The 16,828-nt window shown below is 44.3% G+C and overlaps 1 protein-coding gene across 2 annotated transcripts in view; it reads right to left on the reverse strand.

Annotated features, from left to right (window-relative positions):
• The window catches only part of TBC1D2B (TBC1 domain family member 2B), a 108,421-nt gene extending 92,874 nt beyond the window's left edge, over positions 1-15,547 (reverse strand). Inside the window, exon 1 of one of the 2 annotated variants that reach the window (XM_003413845.4) lies at positions 15,179-15,547. In XM_003413845.4, coding sequence (XP_003413893.1) covers positions 15,179-15,547 — 369 coding nt within the window. Of the gene's footprint in view, positions 1-14,794; positions 15,143-15,178 lie in introns of those variants that run through there. The other variant, XM_023552965.2, reaches the window with a different exon arrangement.
• Between the last annotated feature and the right edge of the window lie 1,281 nt (positions 15,548-16,828).

The following is a 16,828-nucleotide window of genomic DNA, read 5'->3' on the forward strand; positions in this document are numbered from 1 at the left end:
AAAAAAAAAACAACAACAACAACCCAATGCCATCAAGTCAATTCCGACTCATAGCGACCCTATAGGACAGAGTAGAACTTCCCCATAGAGATTCCAAGGAGCGCCTGGTAGATTCTAACAGCCAAACCTTTGGTTAGCAGCCGTAGCACTTAACCACCATGCCACCAGGGTTTCCCTGCGTGGTAAGACTTAGGTAAAAACCTACTCAAGTGTCATTTATAGCCTACTACATAAATCTCTATAAGAACCAAAAATTCCTAATCAAAAAACTCCTTCTCCTCCTCCAATGTGAGAGTCATTTTTGCAATAATGGGGTGCTTTTCTTTCTCTGATGGGAAGCTTACTGTTTGCATTTTGGTTTAGTAAAAACATGCACACAAAGACAATAGCTGACCAGATACGGGAAGGCTGTAACCTAGTGATTGATGGGTAAAGGTTCTGGATCAAGGAAAACCTGTCCAAACCCCTCAGAAGCCTCAGTGAGGTGGAAGCCAGTATTCACAAATTCAAAACACATTTGACCCCTTCCTCCATTTCTCAAGAAGCAGTTAACTCCAAGGCGGAAGGAAATTGACAACATACATATGAACAAAGCAAGTGGAGCACAAGAGAAATCAATGAATGTGGCCATTAGGGATGCTTTAGGAAATGAAGTATACCAGGCCTGGGCAGGCCCCAGCCACACAAGCACCCCAAGCCAGCTTCACAGACCATAGACCCAAAACTCAGCATGCCATTCACACAATGGCACTTAAGAAGCAATGGAACAAGGTCATTTCTACTTTGCATTTATCTACTTTTAAACCTGCGTGGCAATGCATAACAAATTCTTCAACCCTTAATACACAGACAAGATAATCCTCCAACATAGCTAGATCAAAACATTGGCCATGAGCTAGCCATCAGTTTGGGAGAAAAACAGTTTGTCAATCCCTGCTTAAAACTCTTCACTGAGTCCTCCAGCTCTTAGGACAAAGGCCAAAATTCTGCCCCGGCTTCAAGGGCCTGTACAGAAAGGCCAAGACTGCCTCTCCCCAAGGCCAGGCTTCATTCACTCCCAGCTGCCATCTGTCCTCCCAAGACCAGCCCTCCTGCCTAAGTTTCTCTGTTCATGCCATTTCTTCTCCCTGTAGCCCTATGGTTCACGATGGTTCAATCCATAATCGATCATGGGGATGGCACAGGACTAGACAGTATTTCATTCCATTGTGCACAGAGTCACCATGAGTTGAGGGCAGACTCAACAGCAGCTAACAACACATAACCCTTAACCTCTCCCTCCCTATTCACACAGTTAACACCAACTCACCGTTTATATCACAGTTCAAATATCACCTCCTCAGGGGAAGTTTCTCCTAGACCTCCCCTCCAAAAAAATAAGACCCCGTATTATATAAGCATTGCATCTCTTTCCTTTCAAACATCACAGCACTGATAGGTGTTTGTCATATTTTTATTAATGTCTGTCTACCGACTACTCGGAAAGCTCCATAAGGACAGGAACTGTGTTTGTCTTGTTCAGTCTATATTTCCAGTGCTTAAGCACACAGAGTCAGTAAATGAATGAATGAAAAGTCCCTGAGGCCTTCCAATAACACAAGAGTCAGCAAACTAAGGACTGAGAGCCATATTCAGCCCACTGCCTATTTTTATACCGCCAACAAACTAAGAATAGTTTCTACATTTTTAAATGGTCGAAAAAAAAATCAAGTGTATTTTGTGGCATGTGAAAATTACACAAAATTCAATTTTCAGAGTTCCTAAGTACAGTTTTATTGGAACATAACCACACTCATTCTATGGCTGTTTGTACACTACAACAGCAGAGTACAGTAGTTGTGACAGAAACTGTATATTCTGCAATACCTGAAGTGTTTACTATATGGCCCTTTGCAGAAAAAGTTTGTCCATTCCTGCTAGGACAGTGTTCTGAGAGTCCAGACCATGCGCATGAAACACAAGAGACCTGAAAATGCAGGACTATTGTAATCTTCTCTGACAAAGGGTGAGCTGTACTCTTTTAGATTCCCGATGCCTGTTATATTCAATGGGCTTTCACTGAATGGCAACCACCTCCACTACATGAGGCAAGAATACCATTTAATACCTTCATACACTTCGAAGCTCACACCAAAATCAGTGCTTACAGGTGACTACCTTCTATGCATTTATTCAACAAATGTCTACCCTGGGTGCCTACTCTGTGCCAGGCACCGTTTTGGGAGCTGAGGATACAAACAGCAGTCCTCATGGAGCTTAGGCTCTGGTGAGTTGGCCAGAGGAGACTACCCTATAATGTGGCCCTGTGTGAGAGGCAGTAAGGAATGGAAAGCCACATGCTAGGCACTGAATTGTGTCCCCCTCAAAGTATGTTATAAAGCCTAATCCCCATACCTGTGGTTATAATCGCATTTGGGAATGGTATTCTTTATTGTGTTAATGAGGCAGTATTAATTTAGGGTGGATCTTAAATCAATCTCTTTTGAGATATAAAAAAGCAGATTAAGAGGAGGCGGAGCCAAGATGGCAGAATAGACAGACGCTTCCGTGGAGCCCTCTTTACAACAAAGACCCGAAAAAACAAGTGAAACGAGTATATTTGTGACAAGCGGGGAGCCCTGAGCATCAAAGGCAGGCTTAGACAACGAACTGAGGGGCAGGGGAAGGAAGAGACCGTTCAGAAGAGGAGAGGAGTTACGGGACCTGAATCGCGGGGAGCCCTCAGGCACCATTCCCGGAGTGGCGGCGGCAGGCTGGCACTAGCCTTCGGCCGCAGTTTCCTCAGGGAGAAGCAGCCAGCCACACAGCCCACTCACACCTCCGGGACCTGAGGAGAACGCAGTTTCCTCAGGGAGAAGCAGCAGCCACACAGCCCACTCACACCTCCGGGACCTGAGGAGAACGCAGTTTCCTCAGGGAGAAGCAGCAGCCACACAGCCCACTCACACCTCCGGGACCTGAGGAGAACGCAGTTTCCTCAGGGAGAAGCAGCCAGCCACACAGCACACTCACACCTCCGGGACCTGAGGAGAACGCAGTTTCCTCAGGGAGAAGCAGCCAGCCACACAGCCCACTCACACCTCCGGGACCTGAGGAGAACGCAGTTTCCTCAGGGAGAAGCAGCCAGCCACACAGCCCACTCACACCTCCGGGACCTGAGGAGAACGCAGTTTCCTCAGGGAGAAGCAGCCAGCCACACAGCCCACTCACACCTCCGGGACCTGAGGAGAACGCAGTTTCCTCAGGGAGAAGCAGCAGCCACACAGCCCACTCACACCTCCGGGACCTGAGGAGAACGGCGCTCTGCTTTAGCAAAAGCTAAGTACTTGAGTATATTTTACCGTGCCCCCCCCCACCCCCAAGCCAGCCTCAGCGGCTGAATCCCTAGGCCTGAGATAGACCCTGATGAGCACCTAGAGCCATCCCCCCGGCCTTGGGGAAGGAAAAAGTTTCCAACTGGGGGGAAAAGATAAGTTGCTAGCTCCATTAACTGGGGGAGCTCAGGACAGAAGCAGCTCCTGCGCAGGCATAAACCATCCGTGGACCCTGAGCACCCTTCCCTTCTGCATGGATCTGTGTAGGCCTATTTCAGGAGAAAAGGCCCTTATTGGCAAACTCCAACCATTTCAGCGGTATGGTGGAGATGTGGCTGTTTGACGTTTGACATTGCTTTGCCTGTTAAACAAGGTCCTCACCTACCCACAACAGGGACCTAAGGACTGGTGGCTCCACTTGGATCATCCAGCCACCCACGATAGGGGCCCAGGGATAACTGGTACCTCCCAGTCCTTACAACAAAATCGTTGGGTGCCCATGGTCCCTCTGCAGAGCCCACCCACCAGCACGCTCTAGGGAACAGAGACACGTTTTCCTGAGAGACACCTGGGGGTCGGTTCTCAGCCCCTTACCTTGTTTCAGAGCGTGACCCCCTGCTGCAATCAGATACGGGTATATACACCAATCACCCCTGCCCCTCTAAGACAGTAGGACAGAGCCTGTACCACACGCTTGATTATCAGCTACCTGGAAACCTGAGCTGAATTCATGCAAGAAAACTGAATGGACTCCTAGGCTGATATACCTGATAACAGCTCTAGCCAGCTGGGGACAGGACACCAGAGCTTCAAAGGCGAAAATAATCAAGCTAGCTCACTCAAGCAACCCATAGGGGTATACCAAAACAAAACAAAGCAAGAACCTATGACACAGTAAGCAAGCATAAACTAATACAATAACTTATCAATGGCTTGGAGAAAACAGTCAATATCAAGTTACATAAAGAAACAGACCATGATTACCTCAACAAGCTCTCAAAACAAAGAATCCAGGGATCTTTTAGATGAAAGTCCATTCCTGGAATTACCAGATGCAGAATACAAAAGTTTAATATACAGAACCCTTCAAGACATCAGGAAGGAAATCAGGCAATACGCAGCACAAGCCAAGAAACACACAGATAAAGGAACTGAAGAACTCAGAAAGATTATTCAGGAACATAATGAAAAGTTTAATAAGCTGGAAAAATCCATAGACAGCAATCAGAAATTCAGAAGATTAACAATAAAATTACAGAATTAGATAACTCAATAGAAAGTCAGAGGAGCAAAATTGAGCAAATAGCTAGAATTTCTGAACTCGATAGATCACCTGGCACTAATATATTTGAAGAAAAATCAGATAAAAGAATTTTAAAAAATGAAGAAACCTTAAGAATCATGTGGGACTCTATCAAGAGAAATAACCTACGAGTGATTGGAGTACCAGAACAGGGAGGGATAACAGAAAATACAGAGAAAATTGTTGAGGATTTGTTGGCAGAAAACTTCCCTGATATTGTGAAAGATGAGAAGATATCTTTCCAGGATGCTCATCGAACTCCACATAAGGTAGATCTTAAAAGAAAGTCACCAAGACATATTATAATCAAGCTTGCCAAAACCAAAGATAAGGAGACAATTATAAGAGCAGCGAGGGATAAAAGAAAAGTCACCTACAAGGGAGAGCCAATAAGAATAAGCTCGGACTACTCGGCAGAAACCATGCAGGCAAGAAGGCAATGGGATGACATATTTAAAAAAATTGAAGGAAAAAAATTGCCTGCCAAGAATCATATATCCATCAAAACTGTCTCTTAAATATGAAGGTGAAATTAAGACATTTCCAGATAAACACAAGTTGAGGGAATTCGTAAAAACCAAACCAAAACTACAAGAAATACTAAAGGGAGTTCTTTGGTTAGAAAATCAATAATATCAGGTATCGACCCAAGACTAGAACACTGGGCAGAGCAACCAGAAGTCAACCCAGACAGGGAAATCCAAAAAAAAAAAAACAAAGCAAGATTAAAAAAAAAAAAGCCCAACAGAGGGTAACGGCGATGTTATCATATAAAAGAAGACAACATTAAAATAATGAAGAGGGACTAAGAAATGTAATCATACACCTTCCACATGGAGAGGAAGATAATGGTGATACAAAGAAATAAAAGTTAGTTATAAATTTAGAAAAATAAGGGTAAATAAAAAAAAAAACCCACAAAAAGGAGACAAATTATCCTACTCATCAAAATTAAATACAACGGAAAAATACAGACTCAGCAGAAACAAAATCAACAACAAATACGAGGAAAGGACTATAAAGAAAATCTACTCAGCTCATAAAATCAAGTGGGAAAAAGGAGCTGTCAACACACAAAAAAAGACATCAAAATGATAGCACTAAACTCATATCTATCTATAATTACCCTGAATGTAAATGGACTAAATGCACCAATAAAGAGACAGAGTGGCATAATGGATTAAAAAACAAGATCAGTCTATATGCTGCCTACAAGAGACACACCTTAGACTTAGAGACATAAACAAACTAAAACTCAAAGGATGGGAAAAAATATATCAAGCAAACAACAATCAAAAAAGACCAGGAGTGGCAATATTAATTTCTGACAAAATAGACTTTAAAGTTAAATCCATCACAAAGGATAAGGAAGGACACTATATAATGATTAAAGGGACAATACACCAAGAAGATATAACCATATTAAATATTTACGCACCCAATGACAGGGCTGCAAGATACATAAAACAAACTCTATCAGCATTGAAAAGTGAGATAGACAGCTCCACAATAATAGTAGGAGACGTCAACACACCACTTTCGGTGAAGGACAGGACATCCAGAAAGAAGCTCAATAAAGACACAGAAGATCTAAATGCCACAATCAACCAACTTGACCTTGTAGACATATACAGAACACTCCACCCAACAGTAACCAACTATACTTTCTTTTCTAATGCACATAGAACATTCTCTAGAATAGACCACATATTAGGTTGTAAAGCAAGCCTTAGCAGAATCCAAAACACTGAAATATTACAAAGCATCATCTCTGACCATAAGGCCATAAAAGTGGAAATCAATAACAGGAAAAGCAGGGAAAAGAAATCAAACACTTGGAAATTGAACAATACCCTGCTCAAAAAAGACTGGATTATAGAAGACATTAAGGATAGAATAAAGAAATTCATAGAATCCAATGAGAATGAAAACACTTCCTATCAGAACCTTTGGGACACAGCAAAAGCGGTGCTCAGAGGCCAATTTGTATCAATAAATGCACACATCCAAAAAGAAGAAAGGGCCAAAATCAAAGAACTATCCCTACAACTGGAACAAACAGAAAGAGAGCAACAAAAGAAACTCACAGGCACCAGAAGAAAACAAATAATAAAAATTAGAGCTGAACTAAATGAAATAGAAAACAGAAAAACAATTGAAAGAATTAACAGGACCAAAAGCTGGTTTTTTGAAAAACTCAACAAAATTGATAAACCATTGGCCAAACTGACAAAAGAAAAGCAGGAAAGGAAGCAAAAATAACCCGAATAAGAAATGAGATGGGCGATATTACAACAGACCTAACTGAAATTAAAAGAATCATATCAGATTACTATGAAAAACTATACTCAAACAAATTTGAAAACCCAGAAGAAAAGGATGAATTCCTAGAAACACACTACCTACCGAAACTAACACAAACAGAGGTAGAACAACTAAATAGACCCATAACGAAAGAAGAGATTAAAAAGGTAATCAAAAAACTCCCAACAAAAAAAAAAGCCCTGGTCGGGACAGCTTCACTGCAAAGTTCTACCAAACTTTGAGAGAAGAGTTAACACCACTACCATTAAAGGTATTTCAGAGCGTAGAAAAGGACGGAATACTACCAAATTCATTCTATGAAGCCACCATATCCCTGATACCAAAACCAGGTAAAGACACCACAAGAAAAGGAAATTATAGACCTGTATCCCTCATGAATGTAGATGCAAAAATCCTCAAGAAAATTCTAGCCAACAGAATTCAACAACATATCAAAAAAATAATTCACCATGACCAAGTGGGATTCATACCAGGTATGCAGGGATGGTTCAACAATAGAAAAACAATTAATGTAATCCACCACAAAAATAAAACAAAAGACAAGAATCACATGATTTTATCAATTGATGCAGAAAAGGCATTTGACAAAGTTCAACACTCATTCATGACAAAAACTCTCAGCAAAATAGGAATAGAAGGAAAATTTCTCAACATAATACAGGGCATTATACAAAGCCAACAGCCAACATCACCCTAAATGGAGAGAGCCTGAAAACATTCCCATTGAGACTGGGAACCAGACAAGGATGCCCTTTATCACCACTCTTATTCAACATTGTGCTGGAAGTCCTAGCCAGAGCAATTAGTTTAGATAAAGAAATAAAGGGCGTCCAGATTGGCAAGAAGTAAAAGTATCTCTATTTGCAGATGACATGATCTTATACACAGAAAATCCTAAGGAATCCTCCAGAAAACTAATAGAAGAGTTCAGCAGAGTATCGGGATACAAGATAAACATACAAAAATCAGCTGGATTCCTCTACACCAACAAAAAGAACATCGAAGAGGAAATCACCAAATCAATGCCATTTACAGTAGCCCCCAAGATAAAATACTTAGGAATAAATCTTAGCAGAGATGTAGAAGACATACAAAGAAAACTATAGTATACTTCTGCAAGAAACCAAGAGACTCACATAAGTGGAAGAACGTACCTTGCTCATGGATAGGAAGACTTAACATTATAAAAATGTCTATTCTACCAAAAAGTAATCTATACATTTAGTGCAATTCTGATCAAAGTCCCAATGACATTCTTCAATGAGATGGAGAAACAAATCACCAATTTCATATGGAAGGGAAAGAGGCCCCGGATAAATAAGGCATTACTGGAAAAGAAGAACAAAGTAGGAGGCCTTACTTTACCTTATTTTAGAACCTATTACACCGCCACAGTAGTCAAAACAGCCTGGTACTGGTACAACAACAGATACATGGACCAATGCAACAGAATTGAGAATCCAGACATAAATCCATCCACATATGAGCAGCTGATGTTTGACAAAGGCCCCAAAACAGTTAAATGGGGAAAAGACAGTCTTTTTAACAAATGGTGCTGGCATAACTGAATATCCATCTGCAAAGAAATGAAAGAAGAGCCATACCTCACTTCATGCACAAAAACTAACTCAAAATGGATCAAAGACCTAAATATAAAATCTAAAACCATAAAGATCATGGAAGAAAAAATAGGGACAACGTTAGGAGCCCTAATACTTGGCATAAACAGTATACAAAACATTATAAAGAACATAGAAGAAAAACTAGGTAACTGGGAGCTCCTAAAAATCAAACACCTATGCTCATCCAAAGACTTCACCAAAAGAGTAAAAAGACTACCTACAGACTGGGAAAAAGTTTTTAGCTATGACATTTCTGATCAGCACCTGATCTCTAAAATCTACATGATACTGCAAAAAGACAAATAACCCAATTAAAAAATGGGCAAAAGATATGAATAGACACTTCACTAAAGAAGACATTCAGGTAGCTAACAGATATATGAGGAAATGTTCACCATCATTACCCATTAGAGAAATGCAGATCAAAACTACAATGAGATTTCATCTCACTCCAACAAGGCTGGCATTAATCCAAAAAACACAAAATAATAAATGTTGGAGAGGCTGTGGAGAGATTGGAACACTTCTACACTGCTGGTGGGAATGTCAAATGGTACAAGCTCTTTGGAAACCGATTTGGCGCTTCCTTAAAAAGCTAGAAATAGAACTACCATACGATCCAGCAATCCCACTACTTGGAATATATCCTAGAGAAATAAGAGCCTTTACATGAACAGATACATGCATACCCATGTTTATCGCAGCACTGTTTACAATAGCAAAAAGATGGAAGCAACCAATGTGCCCATCAACGGATGAATGGATAAATAAATTATGGTATATTCACACAATGGAATACTACACATCAATTGAGAACAATGAGGAATCTGTGAAACATTTCATAACATGCAGGAACCTGGAAGGCATTATGCTGAGTGAAATTAGTCAGTTGCAAAAGGTCAAATATTGTATAAGACCACTATTATAAGAACTTGAGAAATAGTTTAAACTGAGAAGAAAACATTCTTTTGTGGTTACGAGAGGGGGGACGGAGGGAGGGTAGGAGAGGGGTATTCTCTAATTAGATAGTAGATAAGAACTAATTTAGGTGAAGGGAAAGACAGCACACAGTACAGGGGAGGTCAGCACAATTGGACTAAAGCAAAAGCAAAGAAGTTTCCTGAATAAACTGAATGCTTCAAAGGCCAGCGTAGCAGGGGTAGGGGTCTGGGGAACATGGTTTCAGGGGACATCTAAGTCAACTGGCATAATAAAATCTATTAACAAAACATTCTGCATCCCATTTTGAAGAGTGGCCTCTGGGGTCTTAAATGCTAGCAAGCAGCCATCTAAGATGCATCAATTGGTCTCAACCCACCTGGATCAAAGGAGAATGAAGAACACCAAGGACACAAGGTGATTACGAGCCCAAGAGACAGAAAGGGCCACATGAACCAGCGACTACATCATCCTGAGACCAGAAGAACTAGATGGTGCCCGGCTACAACCCATGACTGCCCTGACAGGGAGCACAACAGAGAACCCCTGAGGGAGCAGGAGAGCAGTGGGATGCACACCCCAAATTCTCATAAGCCCAGACTTAACGGTCTGAGACTGGAAGGATCCTGGTGGTCATGGCCCCCAGACCTTCTGTTGGCCCAGGACAGGAACCATTCCCGAAGCCAACTCTTCAGACATGGATTGGACTGGACAATGGTTTGGAGAGGGATGCTGGTGAGGAGTTAGCTTCTTGGATCAGGTGGACACTTGAGACTATGTTGGCGTCTCCTGCCTGGAGGGGAGATGAGAGGGTGGAGGGGGTTAGAAGCTGACAAAAACACAGAGGGAGAGAGGAGGCTGTCTCATTAGGGGGAGAGTAATTGGGAGTGTGTAGCAAGGTGTATATGCGTTTTTGTTTGAGAGACTGACTTGATTTGTAAACTTTCACTTAAAGCACAATAAAAGTTATTTAAAAAAAAAAAGCAGATTAAGCAAGCAAGCACAGACTGAGAGGAAAATACACACCACTTGATCGCCAAGGAACCTAGGAATACAAGCTGAAAAGAGACAAGGGCCTTCTACCAGAGTGGACAGAAAAAGAGAGCTTCCCCTAGAGCCGGTGTCCTGAATTCGGACTTCAGGCTCCTAAATTGTGAGAAAATAAATTTCTGTTCATTAAAAGCACCCATTTGTGGTACTTCTGTCACAGCAGCATTAGGTAACTAAGATAATAAGATAGCATATGTGATATCATGTGCAGGATACTGTATCTGCCTTTAAGGAACTAATTGGGAAGCGAAGACAAACTTGTGAAAAGTCCAAAAACCAAAAACCAAACCTATTGCTGTCAAGTCGATTTTGACTCATAGCGACCCTGACCCTATAGGACAGAGTAAAACTGCCTCATAGGGTTTCCAAGGAGCGGCTGTTGGATTCAAACTGCCGACCTTTTGGTTAGCAGCCAGGCTCTTAATCACTGTGCCACCAGGGGTCCAATGTGAAGTTAAGTCCCCATAAAAGACTTAAACAATACTTGAAGACCCCCATCAGATGTCCCAGGGCAGAACGACTTAGCAGAATCACATGGAAAGCTGGCTCACCACAAGGAAAGCTGGTACGCGCACACTGTGATTACCCAAGCTAACAAATGTTTGTCGTTCAGCCAAGTGCAGTTTCAGCACGGAGAATGTGCATTCTTCCCACAAAAGTGGGTTAAGAGTAGGGATGCGTGACTGTTTAGTTACACTTGTGACTCGGAAACTAACACACATGTCCATTTGAGCACGAAATGCCTTCAAGAAAAGGAGCAGAGGGAGTAGAATTCATTTGCTGATGGTTTCTTATGACACTGAGATTGTAGGGATCTGGCAGAGGAGGGCTGTTCAAGCTTTACCCTCAGTCAGTCACATGGGCTTCTTCCCCAAAATGCCAGCTAACCTCAGAGCTGCCTCCCCCGCCTCAGACTCCAGCAAAGCTCAATCAGAAGCCTCCAGCGCATACATACGCTTGGGTGTGCACGCACACACGCACACACACACACAGTCTCTCTCATTCTCTCCACACAGAAAGCATCCACCTCTGCCTGACCCTTAAAACGGTTTTCAAATGTCCAATTACAGGTACTGTACATTCCAGTCAAAAATCAGGCAGTAAAATGTTCCTGCTGCTTTGTTGTTCTGTAAAAAGGCCAGAAATCAAAGGCAGTAAAAAGAAAAGCCGCTGCCCCATCTCATCCAAAACTAACTTTCAATGTCCAAGAAGGAAGACTTGTCAGGATAAATAACACATCAGATACTCTGCATTTGGGACACTGACTGTTCTGGGAGCTTCTGTCTTCAAAGAGGGTCTGATTCTAGCTTCACGATCTCAGGCAAATCACTTCCCTCTTTGGCCTCCTTTCCTTCATCTGTAAAATAAGAAACTGGACCAGATCCCTGAGTTTGGAAATAGAGAAGTTTACCAAAAATTCCCGTATCGACTTTCATTTAGACTCAAGCAGTAAAACATTTTGAAAAAAATCCAACAAAACCACAGCTTCTCCAGAGAAGACTAAAAGATGCTTTAAAACAAGAAACATATGATAATACAATAAGCGAACTGCTGATTTTTCTTTTCTTTTTAACCCATCTGTCAGAAGAAATGATATCTGTAAAATTACTCAACAGCACCTAACAACAAGCTAAGATTTGAACAGGGCTTCATTTTCATTGGCACTCTGGTGGCACAGTGCTTAAGAGCCCGGCTGCTAACCAAAAGGTCGGCAGTTGGAATCCACCAGGTGCTCCTTGGAAACCCTGTGGGGCAGTTCTACCCTGTCCAGTAGGGTTGCTATGAGTCAGAAGCAACTTGACAGCAGCAGGTGGGGGTAATTCTCATTGATCTACAATTCCTAGTTGGGAATCAGACTCGCCCCTATGTCTGGGCTGCCCTAAAGTATGAAAAACGCTTGGGGGGAATCAGTTCTTGAACTGAAAGGGTAAGAAGGAAAACAAATAGCTAATTTCTACTGTTGCTGTTGTCAGGTGCCACTAAGTTGATTTTCGACTCACAGCGACCCCGTGTGACAGGGTAAAACTGCCCCATAGGGTTTTGGGGCTGTAACCTTTATAGGGAGCTCTGGTAGCACAGGGGTTAAGAGCTCGACTGCTAATCAAAAGGTCAGCAGTTCAAATCCACCAGCTGCTCCTTGGAAGCTCTATGAAGCCATTCTACTCTGTCCTACAGGGTCACTATGAGTCGGAATCAACTTGACGTCAGTGGGTTTTTTTTTTTTTTTTGTAGTCTTCACAGGAGCAGATTGCTTTTTCTTTTTTCCCACCACAAAACATTTACTTCGACAACTCAAAAAGAATCATTTGTACACTGAGGCTCATCCTTAGACTCTACTGCTCAGAAGCCCTACATCTCGATTGCTCCTTCTTTTGGAAAGCCTTGCCTGTGTTTCCATTTCCATAGTCTGTGACACTTGACCTCAGGTATTCTGTCTTGTTCTGTGACTAGTGTAACTTTAAGAATCAAAATATTCCTGCACAGTCCGTAACCCATTTCAAAGTGAATTTCCTTTTTTTAAAGGCAAAAATTCTGAACACACAAAAAGACAGAATATGATGAACGCTGGTATACCCATCACCCAGCCCCCAAAAATAAAACACTGCAAAGACAGCGGGAGCCCCTGGGCACTCATTCCAATCACACTGCCCTCTCTTCCCCCAGAGGAAACCGTTACCCTGAATCCAGGGCTCCTCAGCCCAGTACAAGCCTCCACACTCATCATACAGTATATATCCTTAAAGGACCTGTAGTGTTGTTCTGCGTGGTCTTCTTCGTCTTGATATACATGTTCCCATTCCATATGCAAACACTCTATAACTTTGGTTTTCTTGCTCAATTTTATGTAGCTCAAGCCCATCCAACTCTAAAGCCATACTCCTTTTGACACTACGCTTTGTGGCCTCAAATTTTTTAATGAAAAAAAACTGATGGAGGGCTCCACTGTCATCTGAGAAGATCTGACACAGGATGTCTATTTTCTTGTTGAACAAACAATTCCACAGGAAATTCATCTGACACAGGAATGGTCCACGTGTACACTGAGCGCAAGCCTCTGCCTTTGGCAGAGGTCCCTGTGTACTCACTGAGGTCATTCCCAAGTTTGCACAAAACACTAAGTAAGCCCGAGCTGAGCTGCAACCCTGCTTTGCTTTCTTTGGAGGAACAGCTGTCTGCATCTACTCAGAGATGGAATGGGGGAGCCTGAAAAAACATGGGAATCCGACCTGCTCAACATGGCAAGAGCAGGGTCGACAAAGCTCCAAAAATGAGCTAGGGGTGCAGCTCCCACTGCTGCCAGTTCTGGAGGTCTCAGGGAACAGCCCTGTGCTTAAAAGGCCAGGGCACTAGGCACAACCCACTCTGCTCTGCACTTGGCCAGCTCTTCCGAGAGCTTTCATACATCCCAGCCCAGCCCCATAGCTTGGAGAAAGCCCAGCTGGCAATACAGAAGAGAAGTGAGAAAGAGGAGTGAGGGTGGAGACTCACAGGAACCAGGCAGGGAGCCAGGCTAGGAGCGAGGCGAACCAGCTCTAGGCCAGGGCCCAGATCCCCAGGTGCTGGGAGGGAGAGTGACCCTGGAAGATGATGCAGTCTAGTCTCCTAGGAACCCCCAGGGATTGGGGAGATTCTCAGCACCAGGATCAGGACTCCTGACTCTAGGCCAATTCTTCCACACTATATTCCCCACATTGTGTGTCTCCACTAGAAGCTTAAGAAATAAGCAAAGCATAGCTGGTTGAAGCAATCTTCTCACCTCTCCCAACCAAAACAAGCAGCAAAAAAAAACAGGCTCTGCCACTTTTCTGGAGTGGCAGAGTGTCCCTGCCCACACTGGAGGGGGCTCCAGTGGACTATCTCTAAGGGTCCTGTCGTCCCTCTTTTTGTCTACAGCACTAAATGCAATAACATTTACTGAGCACTTTGATGTATAATTCATTTAGTTCCGATAACCCTACATAATAGATACTACCGTTGTTGTTGTGTGCCATCGAGTCAATTCCGACTCATAGTGTCCCTACAGAACAGAGTAGAACTGCCCGCATTTTTTCTGGGCTGTAATCTTTACAGGAGCAGATCACCAGGTCTTATCTCCCGTGCAGCCACGGGCAGGTTCAAACCGCCCACCCTTGGTTAGCAGCTGAGCACTTAACCATTGCACCACCCGCGCTCCTAGCAGATACTACTACTATCCCCATTTTACAGAGACAGGTGAAGCTCACAAAGGGTATATAACTTACCCAAGGTCACATTCGGTAGTTGATAAAGGAGCCCCTGGAGGCAGAAGGCTGCAGGAGCATTAGCAAGGGAGAGTTCAGAGGACAACCATGGAAAGGGGCACGGAGCCCCAGGGGCATGATAGGTCAAAGTGTCTCTGGAATGGAGGGGACATGCTGGCCTAAACCCAGATAAAAGGCATGACATAGGGAAGTGGAGACGGAATTTGGAGATGTGGGGAAAGGAAGGGAAAGTAGGGCAGGATGTAAGGAGGCCTTTGAGAAACGACGGTGGATGTAGAAAGTGCAACGAGCAGAGCTAGCTTGAGCAGAGGGTAGGAAGCAGCCGCGGAGACTGAGCCGGATTCTGGGACAAGAGGACGGGCTGCGGAGCGCGCGCGGTCCCACCTTGAGCACCGTGACGGCTCCCGCGCTGTGCACCTGGAAGTGCGCGGGAGGCTCGGCCCCAGGCTCTGCCGCCTCGTCGGGGCCCTGGTAACTGAAGCAGGCGTCGGCGATGTCCAGGTGGCCGAGGGGCATCGCGTCCTGGGGGCTCTTGAAGTAGTAGAGATAGCAGCGGCGCGCGTCGAACACGAACCAGCGGCTGCGGTAGCCGCGCAGCGGGCCCTTGCCCGACAGCTTCTGCAGGTAGCCGCACAACCTCGCCGGCTCCCGCCCGGGCCCCACTCCGGGCTCCGCGGCGCCCCCCAGGGCCGCCCCCTCGCCGCCGCCGCCGCAGCCACCGCCTTCCTCCGCCCGGGCCCCGGCCCCCGGCATCGCTCGCTACTGGAGCGCGCCAACTGCCAGCACCCTGGCCCCCGCGCCTCGGCGCCTCCGCCGCAACTGCGCCCCCTCCCCGTAGCTCCGCCGCTCCGCACGGCCGGCGGGCGCGCAAAGCAGCCTGGGACTTGTAGTCCCGCCCCCGCAGCTCCCGCCCCCGCCCCCGCCCCCGCCCCCGCCGCGGCTTCCGCAGTACCCCAGATGCGAGGTCTTGAGCAGATCAGTTCACCCTTGCGCCTCAGCTGCTTTCCTTAACGTGAGGTTCAAAATCCCCTCCCTGCAGTGGTGAAAGGAATATTCTGTTTCTTTATAGGGGTGTGGATTGCTCGAGAACACGCATTTCTCAAAACTCATACTGTCCACTGAAAACAATGCATTTAACTATATATAAATTATGCTTCAAAATAAAACTTTCTTCTTAAGTCTCTGGCAGATTCACAGCTAATATTGTAAAAATGAGGGAAGCCGAGAGCACTTCTTGGCTGGCACTGAGTGGGCGCTAAGTAAATATTTGTAGAATGCATGAATGAAAGCCAGAACATTCCCGCCTCTCTAGACCTCAGTTCCATTACTGAATTCAACAAGCATTTGTTGAGTGCCTTCTGTGTGCCAGGCAGGAGGTTCCAGATACTGCAAGAACAGCGGCGAGCAAGCCAATCACTTGCCTGCCCTCATGGAGCTGATATTCTAGCGAGGGAGAGAGATAGTCCGCCAATAAGCAGATAAATTTATGGTGTATAAGTGCTGTGGTGAAATTTAAATCATGATTACCACTTACAGCAACATTTATTATTTACCAATGTTTTATGTGTTAACTCATTTGAACTCTCAGAACAACCTCAAGAGCCAAATGCTGTTATTATGATGGATCAGGGTTGACAGAGAGCTATTTTCCACAGAGGGGTCAGGGAAGCCCTCTCTGAGGGGGACATTGAGCAGAGACCTGGATGACGTGAGGGAACAAGCTATGCAAAGATCTAGGCAGAGGGAACAGCGAGTACAAAAGCTCATATTATCTAAAGTAAAGAGGAAGATTATAGGTATGTTTGTGAGAGGGCCAAGACAAAACGAACAAGTATCCTACCTTTATGGTTTTGCATGTTTTTACACGCTAAAGGGCACAGGTAGAAAACCAAACTTCCTGAGATGGGCAGGGAAACCAAATTTGGTTGAAAGAGCAAATTCCAAGTCCTCACCCACCCGTCCATCGCAGGCCCCATGTTAGCTGCCACATAAATACCCCTTTACTGTGGCCTCATGAGAGATCCAGCTGGGGTG

The sequence above is a fragment of the Loxodonta africana genome, chromosome 13 (assembly GCF_030014295.1).
Source record: "Loxodonta africana isolate mLoxAfr1 chromosome 13, mLoxAfr1.hap2, whole genome shotgun sequence".
Classification (NCBI taxonomy): Eukaryota; Metazoa; Chordata; class Mammalia; order Proboscidea; family Elephantidae; genus Loxodonta; species Loxodonta africana.